This window comes from Lithobates pipiens, unplaced genomic scaffold (assembly GCF_037356315.1).
Source record: "Lithobates pipiens isolate NorthernLeopardFrog02 unplaced genomic scaffold, aLitPip1_a1.2 Scaffold_19, whole genome shotgun sequence".
In the NCBI taxonomy this organism is placed as follows: Eukaryota; Metazoa; Chordata; class Amphibia; order Anura; family Ranidae; genus Lithobates; species Lithobates pipiens.
In genome coordinates this window covers 247,316,292-247,335,241 of record NW_027507764.1, presented here as the reverse complement: position 1 = coordinate 247,335,241, position 18,950 = coordinate 247,316,292, and the positions used below count along the sequence as shown (strand labels likewise).

The 18,950-nt window shown below is 43.6% G+C and overlaps 1 protein-coding gene across 1 annotated transcript in view; it reads right to left on the bottom strand.

The window, feature by feature from the left end:
* The window catches only part of ZNF830 (zinc finger protein 830), an 83,576-nt gene that overhangs the window by 22,646 nt on the left and 41,980 nt on the right, over positions 1-18,950 (bottom strand). The window contains exon 7 of the mRNA XM_077491890.1: positions 1,358-1,421. Within this exon, the coding sequence (XP_077348016.1) occupies positions 1,358-1,421 (64 nt within the window). The remainder of the gene's footprint in view (positions 1-1,357; positions 1,422-18,950) is intronic.

Here is an 18,950-nt window from a genome sequence, read left to right as displayed (position 1 = left end):
AGGGTTAATAAGGAATTAAATAGGAGCAAATATTTATTTCATTATATTTTTTTTTACTGGTAGGGTTGCTTTAACCCCCAACTTACATCTCATGTGACTGTTTTTTTTTTTTACTGTGATTGGCTCTAAGAATGTTTAAATGACTCAAAGTCTGTTTCGATGGCTCTAGATTAGAAGCCATGGCTGATAGCTGTTGGTAACAGCACACCACCTTAGGCCATCATGGATGCACACGTGACGGCTGGGTGTTAAAGTTTTGGCGGGGGGGGGGTTAAATCCATACTAGATTGAAGGGCCTAATATGGATTTGGGGGGGTCCTCTTGAAAATCCATACCAGGCCCCGGCTCCTAACAACCAGCATGAATCGCACACAAAAACACATAAAAAAATGCATGTAGATGCAATTTAGATGTGCTTCCATTAAAGCCTTTGGACCACAAAATCACATTGCATTGCACTAAAGTAACAAAGGACTATTCCTCCCGAAAGTCCCATTACAGCTGCACTGCACTGATGTGAACGGGCACCATTGGACTAGTTATTTCTATTGTCATGCGATTCAGTGTGACCCAGGTCACATCTGAAATCGTATCAGCGTGAAACAGGCTTGAAGAAACGAAGTATAGTATGAAATATTAATGTTAAATGGTATCTCTCCAATGTTCCAAACTCCAGAGCAAGGCCCAGTTGTCATTTTGATAGCTGGGATTTTCTGGCAAGAACAGTGATCAGTGTGGTGCTCACAGGCCATAAAATGCCCTGCAGGATTCAACAAGCTGTTTAAATAACAGTTTCCCTCTGGAAAGTGTGGCAAATTCCCTAAAGATTTAATATAATAAAGGCAAGAGGTTCCTTTACATGCGGACATTCAGTTTCATTCTATAAGCTCTAATGAAAGAGGTACTGTGAATATGGTGGCTTATAATGGAATGAGTACATGTTAATATTAATGAGTTATCTAGCAGCAAATTAGGTCAGTTTTATAGGCAAAATGACAAAAGACTAAACATTGCAGTTTAGTATTTCAATTCAACTTTATGAATTCTACTGATTCATCAGACAAATCTTTAGCAGTTTACAGCTATTTGGTTGCAAGTATGTAGTGAATATACCTTGTTCAAAGTATACTTCACATTTACTATTCTAAAAGACATTGGGCTTAAAATATACTTTACTGCAGCCTCTTTCATCAGAAAAGATATGGCTCGTGCTAGGCTCCATATGTTGTGTATGTGAAGAACACTGCCAGCGGAGCCACTAACAATTAAAATGAAATGGACCATTTTTGTTCTGAATGTGTTAATGATCCCATTATGGCATTTAAAGTAACACTGCATAGAAAAGAAGAACACTTGCCTTTGCATCAACTTCTGGGTCATCAAAGAATCCCTCAGGTAAAGCTTCTGCTGTATTCTCTTTCCTGCATTCAAAAGAAAACACATAGTGAAATAACACTACATGTGAAAGTAGGACTGTGGACTTGTTATTGCTTATAATGCAGTTATAAAACACACAGCTTAGTTTTCATTGCCCAAACAATAACGCACACACATTCATACATAAGACTATATATCAAGGCTCAAGAGTATTTTTAGCCATCCTAATTTCCAGGGAAGGCAACAACCCCTAGGCAGAATCCTGGGTGTTTCACCACATTCTACTGTCGGTAACAGTTTTGAATGCAATGTGTCCTTGTCAAACATACCAGGATAGGGAATACTGAAATCCTGAAGCCTTAGACCCCTTTCACACCAGGGCATTTTGCAGGTGCTATAGCGTTAGAAATAGCGCCTGCAATCCGCCCTAAAAAAGCTGCACCATTGTTTGTAGTGTGAAAGCTCCAAGGGCTTTCACACTACAGCGGTGCGCTGGCAGGACGTCAGGGAAAAGTCCTGCCAGCAGCTTCTTTGGAGCGGTGAAAGAACGGTGTGTTTACCGCTCCTCCACCGCTGCTCCCCACTGAAATCAATGGGGCAGCGCTGTAATACCGCCGGCAAAACGCTGCTATTGCGGCAAAACATTGCTAATGATGATGTCCTCTTTCTTCTTCTGGGGAGATCTGGAACAATGCCAAGCATCTAAATCTCACAAGTAGCTGCTCTTGCACTGTTTTGGAGTGCTCTTTCTTGAGATTTTTTGGAAAGGTGGGTAAATTTAATAATTTTTCTTTCCCTAAAAATTTTTCTATTTCATGCTGCTATCTAGTATGAGGGAGCAGGTCCAGATTTGTGTCGCTTTAACTGACAATTGCGTGGTTGTGCAATGCTGTACCCAAACAAAATTGACGTCCTTTTTTTATGACAAATGGAGCTTTCTTTTGGCGGTATTTGTTCACCTCTGCGGTTTTTATTTTTTTGCGCTATAAACAAAAGAAGAGCAACAATTTTGAAAAAAACAATAGTTTAGGTGGATATATATTCTACAATTTTTTTTTTTTTTTTTACAAAAAATATCACAATAAGCTATAACAAAAGTTATAGTGTCTACAAAATAAGAGATAGATTTATGGCATTTTTATTATGATTATTTTTTTATACTAGTAATGGAGGTGATTTTTATCGGGAGGGCACGCAGTGACGCCACCACGCTGTTTGAGAGGAGGACGGGCTCCTGTTTTACCGGCCGGTTTCTTATTACTGTTTATACAAGCTGTATTTTACTCATCCACATGTAAGTGTGCTACCTTTTTCTTTAATAAATTGTTCAAACGATATCATGCCATGTTAGCCCCTTTCTTTTTCGGGAATTACTGAGCTCCACGAAGCATATTAATATCTGGAGGGCACTATTGGGAGATGGAGATTTGACCCACTAAAAAGGAGGATATCTTTTGATGGGACCCATCGATTATATACCAACGCCCAAATTGCTTATTTTCTGGTAAGCACATTCATTGTACGGTGACGGGCACTTTTATGAGCTTTTGGATCGTTTCTAATCACCGTGGTGTCACAAACGCTTATTTGGATCCACATAGGAACTTCCCTTGAATGGACTTTTATTTATGTTTTTTTTACTTTACACATTGCTGTGTTCTTTATGCACTTAAGGTGTTTTTCCATTGTTATAATCATTTAAGGTTAATGCCTATTTATTTTGTTATTACTTTCTGACATTTTTTACTGTAGGGTTGGCGCAGTTTTTTGTTTCTGTATATTTGTTTGGTGTTGTATCACATCTATTGCTGCTGCCTGTTTCACATTTAGTATATTTGTTTTCGTGTTTTTTTCCTAGCGCGGAATAATTTTTTCCATCTACAAAATAAGAGATAGATTTATGGCATTTTTATTATGATTATTTTTTTATACTAGTAATGGAGGTGATTTTTATCGGGACTGCGATATGGCGGCAGACAGATCGGACACTTGACAAATTTTTGGGACCAGTGACAATTATACAGCAATCAGTGCTATAAAAATGCACCAATTACTGTATAAATGTCACTGGCAGGGAAGAGGTTAACAATAGGGGGCGATCAAGGGGTTAGTTGTGTTCCAACTGAAGCTTTGGCGGAGGTCCATCGACAAAATTTTATATATCAAAACGATAATGTAAGACAATAATGTAAATGTAGAAAGAAAAGGCTGACACTCATGGCCAACATCTGTGGTATATAAATTGAACAAAAAGAAAAAAGGGGGGAGAATCAGACTATATAGGCAATATAGGAAGTATACACTCATAAAATCTAAAAAAAAACTTTATTATACAAAAGATCCAAAATATCATACATGCATGCTTTTAATTAAAAACACAATTGTATTGTTTTTGCTCATAGGTTGAATCAATTGCATATAGTTTACACTACAACATATATGATCCCACAGTCTTTTCCATATAGGTACATTAGTGTCTGGGACCTCCTCTTTAGCCTCTCCCTATGCTCTGGTTTAATAAGGGGGGCCCTCAGATCCCTGCCCCCCACCCTATGTGAAAGAGTAAGGGAGAAAAAAGTGGCAATAAAAAAAAAAATAATAAAAAAAAAAAAAAAACACAACACAACACAGCTTTTTAAAGTAATTAATCAGTCTTCTTCCGACTTTTCCGCTCTGTTCAGCCCCTTCTCCCACTCTGTCGGCTCCTCCACTATCTTCTTGTAGCACTTTTACTAGCGGAGAAGCCTGGTCTCCTCCGTCCTCCTTCCCTCTTCTTCCAATGTTGACACGATGCGGTCTTCCGCGGTAATGGCTTGTGCGACGTGCTTGGCGACTTATATAGGTATGGGGCATGCACCGGGACTTGACGTCATAAGGGGTGGGGTCACCATGTGACCACCTGGTGACCACGCCCCATACCTATATAAGTCGTCGTGCACGGCACACAAGCCATTACCGTGGAAGAGAGCATCAGGTCAACATCGGAAGAAGAAAGAAGAGAGAAGAGGGAAGAAGGATGGAGGAGACCAGGCTCCTCCGCTAGTAAAAAACTACAAGATAGTGGAGCAGACGGCAGAAGAGCGGGAGACTACGCCAGAGAGCGGGAGAAGAGGCCGAACAGAGCAGAAAAGTCGGAAGAAGACCCCCGGAGCTGATTAATAAATTATTTTAAAAAGTGTGTTTTTTTTTTTATTGACACTTTTTCCCCAGGTGAATGGGTAGGGGTACGCTGTACCCCTTACTCATTCACATAGGGTTATTAAAGGGGGCTCCCGGATTCCGATAAGCCCCCCCCCAGACCCCGACAACCAATGGCCAGGGTTGTCGGGAAGAGGCTCTTGCACTCATCAACATGGGGACAAGGTGGCTTGGGGTGCCCCCCTCCCCATGTTGAGGGCATGCGGCCTGGTACGGTTCATGGGGGGGGGGGGCACTCGCTCATCCCTACCCCCTTTCCTGACCAGCCAGACTGCGTGCTTGGATAAGGGTCTGGTATGGGTTTTGGGGGGACCCCCCCCGCCGTTTTTTTTCGGCGAAGGGGGTTCCCCTTAAAATCCATACCAGACCTAAGGGCCTGGTATGCTCCTGGAGGGGGAACCCATGCCAGTTTTTTTATTTAAAATTTGGTGTGAGTTCCCCCTTGAGAGCTGATTATACTCTGATTGGCCACGGCCAAAGTCTGGGGCGACTTAAAGTCAAGTTGTAAGTCGCCCCAAGTCGTGTTGAAGTAGCTCCAAGTCGCGCTGTTATTCATACTCAAGTCGTGTCCAAGTTGCCTCCAAAAGTCGCGCTACCCCAGTGTTAATGGACTCTTAAAAAAAAAAAAAAAACCCTTCCCACTTCATGAGGTCAGCAATGGCAGCACAGGAAAGAGAAATGTCACAAGGCCTGAGAAATAACTTTTTTACAAAAACCAGTGAAGGTTACAGCAGAGCTTTACTTGTCAGAATACTGTAGCAAAAGTGATACAAAAATGTACCAAAAGATGGAATAAAGATGGAAATGCAACCATCTCAGAGATGTCCAGGCCATCCACGGATGTTAACACCTTGACTGGCGTGTCTTCCGATGAGAAAGGTTGAAGAAAATCGCTATGCAAGTTCACTGCAGTTAGCTAAAGAAGTAGAAAGCCAAACTGTGGGTGATTGTTTCTCATGACAGATTACGGAGTACACTGCAGAGCATGGCATTCGTGGGTGTTGTCCCCGAAGGAAGCCTCTCCTAAAGGCCATGCACAAAAAAGCCCACCAGGGCCCATGCTGAAAAAGAAGACTACTGGGACTCTGTACTCTGAAGTTATCAGATCAAGATAAATGTTTTTGAAACTGATGGCTTCAAAACTGTATGGCGTCGCAAAGGTGAGGAGTACAAAGAAAAATACATGGTGGTGGCCTTCAGTGGGGCTCCATGAGCGCTGCTGGTGAGCTGCATTTCATTGATGGTATCATAAATTCACAGATGTATTGCTCTATGTTGAAAAAGAAGATGCTACCATCACTCTGTGCCCTTGGTTGTTGTGCACTTTCAACATGACAATGATCCAAAACACACATCTAAGCCCACTGTTGCATTTCTGAAGAATATTCCCTGGATCAACTTTACCTATAAATATTAGTATCCAGTTATATTATGTACATTTAGGAAAGAATCCAGGCCTTTTTTAAAGCAACCTGAGCTGTCCAGAACCAGTGTGACCTACAGAAAGTTATATAGCACCTGTGACCAATTAACTACTCCCCTTAATTAGCAGGCTGAAGGAAGGAAAGAGATAAAATGCTACTATGGAAGCTCCTAAAAAGTATAGAGTTAGGACTGCAGATAATACTGGGGTGTAGTTGCATATGTGTAAACAAACCCCCTGTTTTAACGCAAACTGTAAGACAGGATAATTTGGCTGGTTGCAGGCTGACTGGTAAGTTGAGCTGGGAATTTTCTTTGGTTTTAACACTTTAGGCAGGAGTTCTAAATGTTCCATGACCAAAAGATCAACTGGCATAGTGATTGGATCCCTTCTAAAAGCCAGAAACAGTGGGCAGATCATGATAGCCAGCTTGAGTTTTCTGAGATTAGAGTCAAAATACATCAAAGCTATATGGCACATGACATTTTCCTTGGACAGAGGAGGCAGTTATGCCTGACAAGTACTACTCCAAAGATGCATGGAATGTACAAAAAAGGCAAAATTCCAGGACGCAGGGGTGAGTCACATCAGTCGGCACAATGCAGGCATCAGAACCTTTTACTGAGTGTGAGGCACCCGATACTGCAGGACTGGTCCTCCATGTCTAGAATCAGACATGTTGCACCAGGGCAGTACTCTAATAGAAGCAGATGTAGGGTCAAGCGGACAAATGCGAGCAGGTCACAGATGGCAGGCAGTAGGAACAGGACCCCATGCGACTCTTGCAAGCATGAGCATCAGCTGGAAGGTGCTTCCTCAATGCTGAAGAACAGGAAAAAAAGAGCAAAGTGCACGCATGTAACACTCCACCCAGTGGATGATGTCAGAGCATAGCCCCTGTCACAGTAAACCCAAAAGGAAAAAAAGGAAATTTTAAAGATGTCCAGCGGTCCTAATGACGAGGTAGCTCCTGGTGCTCAGCTCAAACTGCCTTCTCACAAAGTAGGTCTTTAGAGACAGGGCAAGTATTGAGGCAATGTCATGGCTCTGGACCTTCCTGCATCCTTCAGATAGAATGGACACAAAAAAAAATAATAATAATAATAATACAGCTTGGCTTCTGCTTGGGCTCTTAGGCGAGGGTGACATCAAAGATCCTACGGCCATTAAATCATCTTTGTCTAGCCACTGCGGGAGAAGGAGGAGTGTAAAATGTATATAAAAATTCATAATTTTCCTTTTAACTTCTTTTAATGCAGTTTTTCAAGATGATATCATAAAAACTATTTTTAAAATGAAATGAACTCTTCAAAAACCTAGATAGATAAATGTGCAAAAGAGTAATAAGGTTTAATTTTTCTCTCTCTAAACCAAACGAGGAATGCAATAGTCACTAGAGCCCAGTTCTATTCTTTTGTTTCTTTCCTTTGAATTTTATGAAAAAAAAAAAAAATGATTTACAGTGCTCTGCAAAAGTATTCACATCTCTTGGCATTTTGTCATGTTTTGCTACCTCACAACCTGGAATTAACATGGATGTTTTGAGGATTTGCGTAATTTAATTTACAGAACATGCCCACAACTTTGAAGATTTTTCTTTCTTTTCTTTTTTTTTTTTTTTTAATTGTGAAGCAAACAAATAGGACAAAAAAAAAAAAAAAAAAGAAAAGGTCAATGTGCATAACTATTCTAACCCCTCAAAGTCAATACTTTGTAGAGCCACCTTTTGCAGCTATCACAGCTCCAAGTTGCTTTGGATAAGTTTGTATAAGCTTGCCACATATTACCACTGGGATTTTTGCCCATTCCTCCTTGCAAAACTGCTCCAGCTCCTTCACGTTGCATGGTTTGCGCTTGTGAACAGCAATCTTTAAGTCTGACCACAGATTTTCTATTGGATTGAGGTCTAGGCCATTCCAACACATTTACATGTTTCCCCTTAAACCACTCAAGTGTTGCTTTAGCAGTGTGTTTGGGGTCATTGTCCTGCTGGATGGTGAACCTCCGTCCTAGCCTCAAATCGCACACAGAGTGGTACAGGTTTTGCTCAGGAATATCCCTGTATTTAGCACCATCCATCTTTTCCTCAACTATGACCAGTTTCCCAGTCCCGACTGCTGAAAAACATCCCCACGGCATGATGCTGCCACCACCATGTTTCACTGTGGGGATGGTGTTCTTTGGGTGATGTGATGTGTTGGGTTTGTGACACACATAGCGTTTTCTTTGATGGCCAAAAAGTTAAATTTTAGTCTCATCAGACCAGAGCACCGTCTTCCATACATTTTGGGAGTCTCCCACATGCCTTTTCGCAAACTCAAAACGTGCCTTTTTGTTTTTTGCTGAAAGTAATGGTTTTCTTCTGGCCACTCTGCCATAAAGCCCAACTCTATGGAGCGTACGGCTTATTGTCACCTTATGTACAGATACTCGTCTCTGCTGTGGAACTCTGCAGCTCCTCCAGGGTTACCTTAGGTCTCTGTGCTGCCTCTCTGATTAATGCCCTCCTTGCCCGGGCTGTGAATTTTGGTGTACGGCCGTCTCTTGGCAGGTTTGCTGTTGTGCCATGTTATTTCCATTTGGTTATGATAGATTTGGTGGTGCTCCTAGGGATCATCAAAAATTTAGATTTTGCAAGGCACTGAATACTTTTGCAAGGCACTGTAAGTATCAGAAAATGCTGCCCTTGTTTTTCTCCCCTGTAACATTTTACAGTAAGATTCAACAGACATATGGAGACACTGTAGGAGTTCTTGGAAGTAGATCAGTAACATGCTGGGAGCTTATACCCTTTTGTCTCATAGCCTTATTGCTTCTAAGATTATGTTACAAGCAGTGTATACTGCAGCTGGGCATTGTAGAACATTGCTACAGCCACTGAAAAACATCACAATCTTCCTAGAAGACGGTTCAAAATATTAAACCATCCTATTAAAAATACGTATAGTGCTTCTGACCTGCTAACATCCTTCCTTCATGGTTTCCTTTTTTTTCTTTTTTTTTTTTTTTTTTTAGGGTGGATCCATGGAGCCACCCTTGCATCCAGCACTAAAGAAAAGAAAAAATTTTCTTGTGCCAACATAGCAGCATGTGCAAATCTATAAAGGCTTAATGCCCCCACAGCAGCCCATTTCCTTTTTTGTCCCCACAGAACTCACAACTAGCGTAACGAGGAAAACCCTTCACTTCCACCTCTGGTGGTTGTCCATGCAGGTTCAGCCTCTTCTTTTAGTGCTGTCCCTGACCTTAAACGATTGTGTAATACAGCTGAGGGCTTTGACAAAGCGCAGGAGCGCGAAACATGTAAGCAGGAGAGTCGGCATAGCAACCTTCCCCTTCACAGCCTTCCACGTGACAAGCCTCTCATGTGATCCACAGCCGCTCGGACAAGCGGCGCTGCAAGCAGTGCAGCGTTCTCTAAGCTGCCTATGTGTACAGCTGATATCATCTGGTGACTAAGCTTGATCCTTTCCACCCAGCGTGCAGCATTACACCTCTGCCTCCAAGCCGAACGCTTCAGATGGAGCTGAAATAAACACCTCCCCCTCGGTCATCAGACTGGACTCATCAGCTCTGTAGCCCATTGAACACCTATGAAGTGAGTGTCCCTAGGAACTTTGTTCCATTCGTTTACACTGACTTTTCATACAACGCTCTGGGTTCTTTCAGATGATTGATTGCATTCATTAGGCATTCGATAGCTGTGCACATTGGTCTTTGGTTTTCACCTTTCCAAAGTTTTAATTGAGAGATCTGAGGAGCTTTTCATTATCAAACATCTGTCCGTTTTATGATTGGTGTTTTTTATGTGTTTTAGATCCTGCAGGGATCAGATGTCTGTGTTCATTGTTTACATTTAATAAATGACATTTTATAGTCTTTTTCACATCAATCTACTAGTCCCTTTGATGCGCTGTTTTTGATCGTTTTTTTCTAATACAGCTGAGAACCCTTTCTGTGGATCTTTTGGGGAAAACTGGGGCCAAAATATTCCCACATACATCACAGTAACCAGGGTTATCTTTCCTGGAAGTGTTCTCCTCATCTCATGCAAATTTTCAAAGCCTGCCACCCAATTTAGTGGATCCATGGAGCTATAGAACTACAATTCCAGAACAAGCATGTTTTCTTGTTCTGAGTGTGTCTGTCAATGTCCCCAGAAAATCAGTACTATGTTTTTTCTCGAATGGGCTGCACCCACGCCATGTTCCAGTGTGCATTTGAGCTGGAAATTGTGGAAAAAAAAAAAAAAAAAAAAAAGTAAAAGTGGTTACATTCCAGGGAGTGATGCATCATTCTGAGCACGTGAAATGGATAGAGCTCACACGGCCATCCTGGACATGGGCAAAGTGAGCAGATTGGTGAGGAAACAGAAGCAGGCATAAGAGTGGAGAAAATGTTTTTCAAAAGCTGGCGGCTTTACAGATAGGGAGTTCATAGGCTAAGATTTGCATGACATGCCGTCTGTAGATATAGACATTTACTGTTACCACGGGCAAACAAACCTTCTCAGAAGATTTAATGCGCTTATCTTTGTAATGTATTTCACAGACAAAAATGTGTGTGTTTTTATATTTTCTGAATTTTTTTTTTTTATATATACACAAACCAGGTCATGGTTATGCAGTAGTGTTTGTCAGCTTACCTCTCCATGTGTTCAGCTTAAGAGGCCAGCCACTCTCACCTGGCTGCTTAAGTAATCTCTCCTCAAAGCATGGCTCCACCCCAGCCCCTATCAGGGAACTGTATATAAACCTGTGCATTTGCAAGCCAGCCCTGCTGATCAATATTGTGTATCTGGCTTCCATGTGCAACTTGCTGTGTGTTCTACGTCTGATTCCAGTTACCGATCTTGGCTTGTTCTTGACTATCCCTGCCTGCTTGTTGCCCGGACCTTTGGCTATCTTCTGACTATCCTTTGTTGTCGCAGTCTGCTGCTTCTTCTCTACCTCCCTGTAGTCTATCGTGAGCGTGAGCTGGGAGTCCCTAGGGGTCGCAACCTGGAGCCAGACTGCAGCTAAATCCATCCCCACCACTAGGGGCCTCTGGTGAACACCCGCTGGCTCTTAGATTCCCCACCGTTGGAAATCTCATGCTCTAGCTCCCAGTGTCATCAGTGTTGGTACTATAGAGTACCTGCTCTCTTGTAACACCTAGAGCTCAATCCGCAGCAGTCAGCCGTAGCGTTCACTACCTTGGTGCACTCCAGATCCCAACGGGGTGCATCTGTCACCTGGACTCAGGTGACCTGACGATTTTATCAGCCATGGACCAATCCGCGGCTGCAATCGGTGGCTGCACCTATTCCGGTCGCAGACGCAGCCACACATTCACTAACAACTGCCAGCTCTGTCCCATTTCTTTGGTGACTCCAAGGCCTGCAGGGGGTTCCTCAGCCAACACACCATTCATTTTGAACTCCAGCCTATAAACTTCCTGTCTGATAGGGCAAAAGTAGCCTATATTATTTCCCTTCTCTCCGGCGAAGCTTTAGCCTGGGCTGCAGCTTTAGACTGGGCTGCCCCCCTGTGGGATAAGAATGATCCTGTGGTTTCCAGCCTGTCCCACTTCTTGAAGCTCTTTCAAAACATCTTCGAGGAGCCAGCTCAGGTTTCTTCAGCGGCTAGGGCCCTTTTAAGTCTTTGTCAAGAATCTTCTTCAGTGGGACAATATGCTCTTCAGTTTCGTATCCTCACAGCTGAGTTGAGCTGGAACAATGAGGCCCTGGTTGAAACCTTTTTACATGGCCCCTCTGACCGAGTGAAAGAAGAATTAGTGGGAAGAATCATCCCTGCTGGTCTGGACGATGTAATTTCCTCGTGTAACCAGATTGACATTCGTTTTTAGGAGAGATCCCTAGAAGAAAAAAAAAAAAAAAAGCCAGCACTCCTTGGGCCCTAGTCAGTCTGAGCTCCCCTTCCTTCATTCCATGAAGCATCTTCTGCCTGCTGAGGAACCTATGCAGCTGGGCCAGACCAGGCTAACCCCCAAAGAATGTGCTAGGTGCAGAACTATGGGCTTGTCTCATATTGGACCCACCAATCTCGCCACCTTCTTCCGGTGTTCCTTCATGTAGGCACGTCTCCTCAAACGATCTTTGCATATCGGAATTTCAGGTCTGCTGGCAATTTTATGGATTGGGAAACTGCTTCTTCCATGAAGTTTACCCTTTTGCCCCTCACTACGCCACTGGTAGTCTTTGAAATTGATGGCACTGTTCTCCCTGGGGCCCCTAGCCACTTCCTGACTCTACCTATTAAGAAGTCTGTAGGGATACTCCACCAGGAGTGGATATCCTTCCTCGTTCTACCCAAGGCCTCTACCCCCATTGTATTGGGCCTTCCTTAGCTACAGCTCCACTCTCCACATTTGGACTGGGTCTCTAGACAGATCCTGGCTTGGGGTCCCTCATGTTTCTCATCCTGCCTTCTCAAGATGGCCCCTAAGGAGAGATTTACGGTATCTACCACATCTGTATCTTCTGATCTTCCTGCTGCATACAGCGATTACCGGGAAGTGTTTTGTAAGAAATAAGCTGAGGTGCTTCCTCCCCAAAGTTCTTTTAACTGTGCTATTGACCTCGTCCCTGGAGCAACTCTGCCCAGGGGTCGTACCCACCCTCTGCCCATCCCAGAGACCCAGGCCATGTCAGAGTACGTTGCAGAGAATCTAGAGAGGTTTCGTCCAGAAATCCTCATCGCCTGCAGGTGCAGGGTTCTTTTTCGTTGCCAAGAAGGATGGTACCTTGATACCCTGCATCGACTATCGAGGTTTAAACATGGCGACTATCAAAAATCAATATCCCTTACCCTTAATATCTGAGCTATTCGACAGGTTAAAGCGTGCCTCCATTTTCCCCAAGTTCGATCTCAGAGGTGCATACAATCTGGATTTGGGAAGGTGAAGAATGGAAAACTGCATTTAACACTAGACACGGGCATTACAAATACCTCGGTATGCCCCAGCTGTGTTCCAAAACTTTGTCAATTAAATCTTCAGGGATCTGCTGTACCAGCTTGTCGTCATCTATTTGGATGACACATTCTCATCTTTGGAAAATCTGCTTGTCCATAGAAACCATGTCCGCACTGTACTTCAGCACCTTAGATATAATAATCTGTATGCCAAGCTGGAGAAATATTCCTTTGAATGTTCTGAGGTCCTGTTTCTGGAATTTTGTCTCGAGTTTGGGTCGTATGGATCCTGGAAAGGTCTTAGCCATTACCAACTGGCCTCTTCCTGCTAGCCTCAAGGCCACAAAGTGCTTTCCTGGCATCACAAATTATTATAGGCAGTTCATAAGGAATTACTCTTCCATTGCTGCGCCTATTATAGCTTTGACCAAGAAGGGTGCGAATGCCAAGGACTGTTCTCCTGAAGCTGTCTCTGCATTTGATGACCTGAAACAGGCCTTTGTTTCTGGACCTCTCGAGGAGACCTAATCCTGGGGATCCATTTTTTATTGAAGTGGACGCTTCTTCAATGGGGGTGGGAATTGTGCTTCTTCAATCCTTTGAGAAGAGACATCAACCACGTGTGTTCTTCTCCAAAAAAATTCTCAGGCAGAGAGAAATTATGCTAATTGGTGATCAGGAACTTCTCACAATTAAATTAGCGTTAGAGTGGCGTCATCTCTTGAAGGGTTCCCCTCACTCCATAACGATTTTTATCGATCATAAGAATAGACAGTACCTACAGAATGCTAAATGTCTGAATCCCAGACAGGCAAGGTGGAGTCATTTCTTGTTTTAATTTCAGGTTTACGTACAAACCTAGTCCCTGCAACGGTCGGGCTGATGAACTCTCTAGGTCATTTGAAACTTTGGACGAGGAGTCCACCCCTGAACCTGAGACGATTCCAACTTCATGCACGGTTGCCCATTCTACCACCCTGGAGTCAAAAATTCACCCTGGCAAGACCTTTGTCCCCACTGAACTAAGAGCCAAGATCCTTCGTTGGGGACACGATTCCAAGGTGACAGGTCATGCTGGGTTCCTCTGATCTTTCCTGCTCATCAGTCATCCCTACTGGCCTAATCTCCGCTCTGATGTCAAAGTCTACATTAAGGCTTGTCATGTCTGTGCTCAGTCTAAATCCTCCACACAAGCCCCTGCTGGTCATCTCATGCCCTTGACCATTTCTAAGGAGCCCTGGTCTCACATTGGTAATAAAATCCACGACAATCTCCCACTGTCACAAAATACTACGGTCATTTGGGTGGTAATCGAATGGTTCTCCAAGATGGCTCATTTTGTTCCACTTCATGGTCTTCCTTCTGCTCCTGCCTTGGTTCCCACTTTTGTTCGAGAAATTTTCCATCTCCATGGGGTTCCTTCTCATATTGTTTCCGACAGGGGCGTTCAATTTACATCTCGTTTTTTGGAGAGCCTTTTGCAAATCCCTCAATATCATTTATACCTATATCTATATACCTGTTCTCCAGATATTCCAGCTTTGGTTGTGGCTCAGGAGTCTTTCAATTCTATTTGGAGTGACGCTCACGATTCCCTCCAGGCACCCACTGACAAATTCAAAGGTTTTGCAAACCGCCGCAGGTGTAAAAACGGCTTCCTTCAGCCACGGGACAAAGTCTGTCTCTTCACCAGGAACATCAAGCCCCGAGTTCCTTCTCTAAAGTTTGCTCCAAGGTTCATTGGTCCGTATACTATAACCTCTAAACTGAATACGGTTTGTTTCAAACTCCAAATTCCTAAAAGCCTCAAAATCACTAAATCCTTCCATGTTGCCCTTCTGAAGCCTTTAGTCCTCAATAAGTTCAATCATCCTCTCCCTACTGCAGCCCCAGTCTCGGAGGATAATCAGGAATATGAGGTTAGTTAAATTCTGGATTCTCGGCTCTGTAAAAGCATTCTTCAGTACCTCATGCATTGGAAAGGGTTTGGTGCTGAGGAGAGGTCTTGGATCACTGCATCTGAGGTCTTTGCACCTCCTCTTTTGAAGAGGTTCCATCTGAAGTTTCCCTCTAAGCCTGGGCCCAGACAGGGGAGGGAGAGGACTCAAGAGAGGGGGGGGGGTTACTGTTATGGTTATGCAGTAATGTTTGTCAGCTTACCTCTCTCCATGTGTTCAGCATAAGAGGCCAGCCACTCTCACCTGACTGCTTAAGTAATCTTTCCTCAAAGCATGGCTCCACCCCAGCCCCTATCAGTGAACTCTATATAAACCTGTGCACTGAAAGCCAGCCCTGCTGATCAATATTGTGTATTGGGCTTCCGTGTGCTACTTGCTGTCTGTTCTATGTCTGATTCCAGTTACTGATCTTGGCTTGTTCTTGACTATCCCTGCCTGCTTGTTACCCTGACCTTTGGCTATCCCCTGACCATCCTTACCTGCTTGTTCCCCCCCCCCCCCCCCCCCCGACCTTTGGCTATCTTCTAACCTTTGTTGTCACAGTCTGCCGCTTCCCCTCTACCTCCCTGTAGTCTACCGTGAGCTGGGAGGCACTAGGGGTCACAACCAGGAGCCAGAATGCAGCTAAATCCATCCCCACCACTAAGGGCCTCTGGTGAACACCCACTGGCTCTTAAATTCTGTGCCTTGGGAAATCTCATGTTCTAGCTCCCAGTGTCATCAGTGTTAGTACTACAGAGTCCCTTCCGTCTTGTATCACCTAGAACTTTATCTGCAGGAGTCAGCCGTAGGGTCCACTACCTTGCGGTGCACTCCAGACCCCAACGGGATGCATCTATCACCTGGATTCAGGTGACCTGACACTGTATGATATAGGAAAATAATTTCTTTTTGCGTGGCAAGTGTGCACACTGGGGTATATTCAAAGTCCCAAAATACTCTGTACTTTTGTTCCTCAGAGTAAGTGGACTGCATTGTTGTCTGGGACACGGTCTCTTCGGAACAACCCAGAAACCTGGTTGAGGTTACAAAGCCTTCTCATATGCAGCTTCCTAAGAGACATCCTGTTTTCATTACTCTCCTCCTGATCTCTGCATATCCACTCAAAATTCTGGGTCAGTGTTTTTTTCACACCAGTTCTTGAGGCAGAATGGTTCACTGATCCAAAGTCCATAGGGCATTAGTCCATTCTGCATTTAGACGCGCTAAGAGACAGGATTCAGGTGCAAATTTATGTTGAAGTATACCAAATCTGCAACAGCCTCCCTTTACCTAGGAGATTTCTGACTTAACATGCATTGAAGATAATTATCAACGTCCTATTCTTATATGGTTTAATAAATCCCCATGATGGGTGCCAGTCAGTCTGGAGAGGAGCCATAGACACCCTTGATTATAGGAGACTTGGTCCTTGTAGTTTAATTCCCCAACATTAGAAGCTTCAGATGTTTTTTACTGTCCTTAAATTAGACCTTATTCATGGAAGGTTATACAATCTGAATTACAACATAAAAGACCATTAGGATAGCATACATCAACTGTCAGAAGGATCTAGAAGTTTGCAGTAGCAAAGAAATAGATTGGATCATATTGACAAAACTTTACGCTCCAGTCTTGTCAGCAAAGTGCATTCCAGACATACACAGTGGCAGGCAGACTTCAGTGCATGAACCCAGGGGAGTGGTCACTACTCCTGGAGCAATTCCAGTAGGTACAGCATTTCAGAAGTAGGCAACTCCAAAAGGTTGACTTACTGGCATCCAGGTCAAAACAAAGGCTATGCAGTTTCATCTAGGGTAGAGTAGTCCTTTGGTAGAAGCCATGGATGTTCTGGTGACTTTGCGGGATCAGTACCTCAGTACTGGTTTGTCTCACAGGTTCATAATGGAGAGCATTCCGGTGTTCCTCTTTGTTCCTGGATGGTCCGTCCACCTGAAAGGATGCTTTGAGGGCTCTACTGGATCAGAATCATTTGTTTCCAAGGAGCAGTTCGCCATCCTGCTTTATGGATGCTGCCTTTAGCAGCATGGCAGCTAAATCTCAAGTTATGGAGAGACAGGGCACTCTGGAGTCTAGGCATCCCGATGCAAAGCTGGGAGATCTGCTTCTTGTAAAATCTATCTCTGGACATGCAATGCACGATTACTTTGGTGTAAGCCTCAGGATTACCTCCCCAGAAATGTCTCCATGGGACAAATCCTCTCCTGCAGCCAGATTTGGGCCAGCGTTGAGTTGTCAGTACTATTAGTTAGGTACCTACCCTTTCTATTTTGTTTTGGAGGCCATTGGTTTCCTACTCATTGATTAAAACACTTGTACATGGGGGTTTCCAATATAGTTTCCCCTTGTGATTCTGTGGCATTAGAAAGCCTTTGCTTTGATGAAGAAGGTGTCTGAACTGGCAACCTTATCTGATAAGGAATTCTTCATAGTTTTGCACAGGACAAGGTGGTATTGAGGCCCAGTTCTTAGGGTAGATTCCATCTAACTCCTCAACCAGGACATTCTAAGGTTCCTCAATCTACCTCCAGTTCACCCTAGGAAGTTTCCTTCTACTGTCTGGGTGTGGTTCAGGTTTGAGAGTCCATCTCAGCCTCTACTTCTTTCAGACAGGCTATTTCTTTTTTGTTTACCAAGATGGGCCCTGTACTAATGCTCTGGTTTCACCATCGCAAGATGGCACAAGCAGGCCATCATCCACCCACATGGTGCAAGGTTCAAGTTCCATTCTTTCCTGACAAGGTGTACTCAATTAAATCTATGAGTATTTCCAGAGCTTTTTAACTTAAGACAACTGTTTCTCAAATCTGTCAAATCAAGGTTACCACTTGGGCTTTTTAGTCTCCCTTTTCTCTAAGTTCTACCAGGTGGATATTTGGCCTCATCTTAAGCCATCTTCAGGTTTAAGACCCCTCCAGCAAGCTCTCTAAGCTGCAGGCAGTTCACAGCTTTGCTCTTCTCATTATGTTTGGGCCTGCGGCCATTTGTTTGCCTAACCTGCAGCTGGATTGCTTCTGGACATCCTTAAGTTTACTGTATCTAGATCAAGGAGATTGTCAGTTAGGTAATCAAAACAGCTATACCTAGTTCCTTAAAGGCAACAAAGGTAGCAGGCATCAGAGCACAATCACTTTGCGGAGCCACCTTAAGTAAATGCTGCACAAATCAACAAGGAAGCATCTCAAGATCATGGACTTCTTTGCAGATTGGATCGTACATATCCGCTAAGGGACACCTAAATGTATGAAAAGTAGAAGCCAATTCTTCCATAACAGAATTGAACCACTTGTTACATTCTGGAGCAGATTTATCTTTCAAAAGACAACCAATACAGCTACAACACAGAGGCTTGGTCCAAGATTAACCTAATTTAACAGAACATACAGCACACTTCTTGGACGCAGTATTTCTGCTCTATTCAGCAACTTTGTGCTGTAGCAAAAAGAAACAAATAAAGCTCACTTTCCTAGATACACATCTCACCTTGCCTAGTAACAAAGTGTCCACCACCAAAGGAGACCAGGTGGCATGTCAGAAAGAGCATATGCAGGAGTTAGGGCATAGCAAGACTCTCAAAGCCCTGACCTGTGAGCTGGAGCCTACCTCCATTGGAGCTTATTGGGGTGAAGCCTCCATAGCCGTCCGAGACAAACCACATTGTAGCAGCCATTGTTGCACTTTTCCCCCACTAAAAAAGGCACCAGGTCAGGCTGTTTCCCTTTACCCTGCACTTGCCAAGGCCCGAACCTAATGAACCTAAAAGCACCCAGGGATGATGGTGTTCCCCCCCAGAAGTGACACCCTATATCTTTCTGATTCTTAGAAGCCTATCCACTGCAGGAACGCCCACCGAGTTCCAGTGGGGAGAGCAGGTGTCAAATGACCTTGAACACTCTCTTTTCCTTCATCAGTGTACCCAAAAAGCATGTTTTTAGAACTGTTGCACCAGTTATCACTAATCCATAAACAAAACAGCAAAAGGACCACATTTTGTTGCTTGCTTTAACTACTCATACATTTTCATCTACAAACGACTTTTTATCAGCCTGTTACACTTTTTCAAGTGGCTCTAAAGGCTAA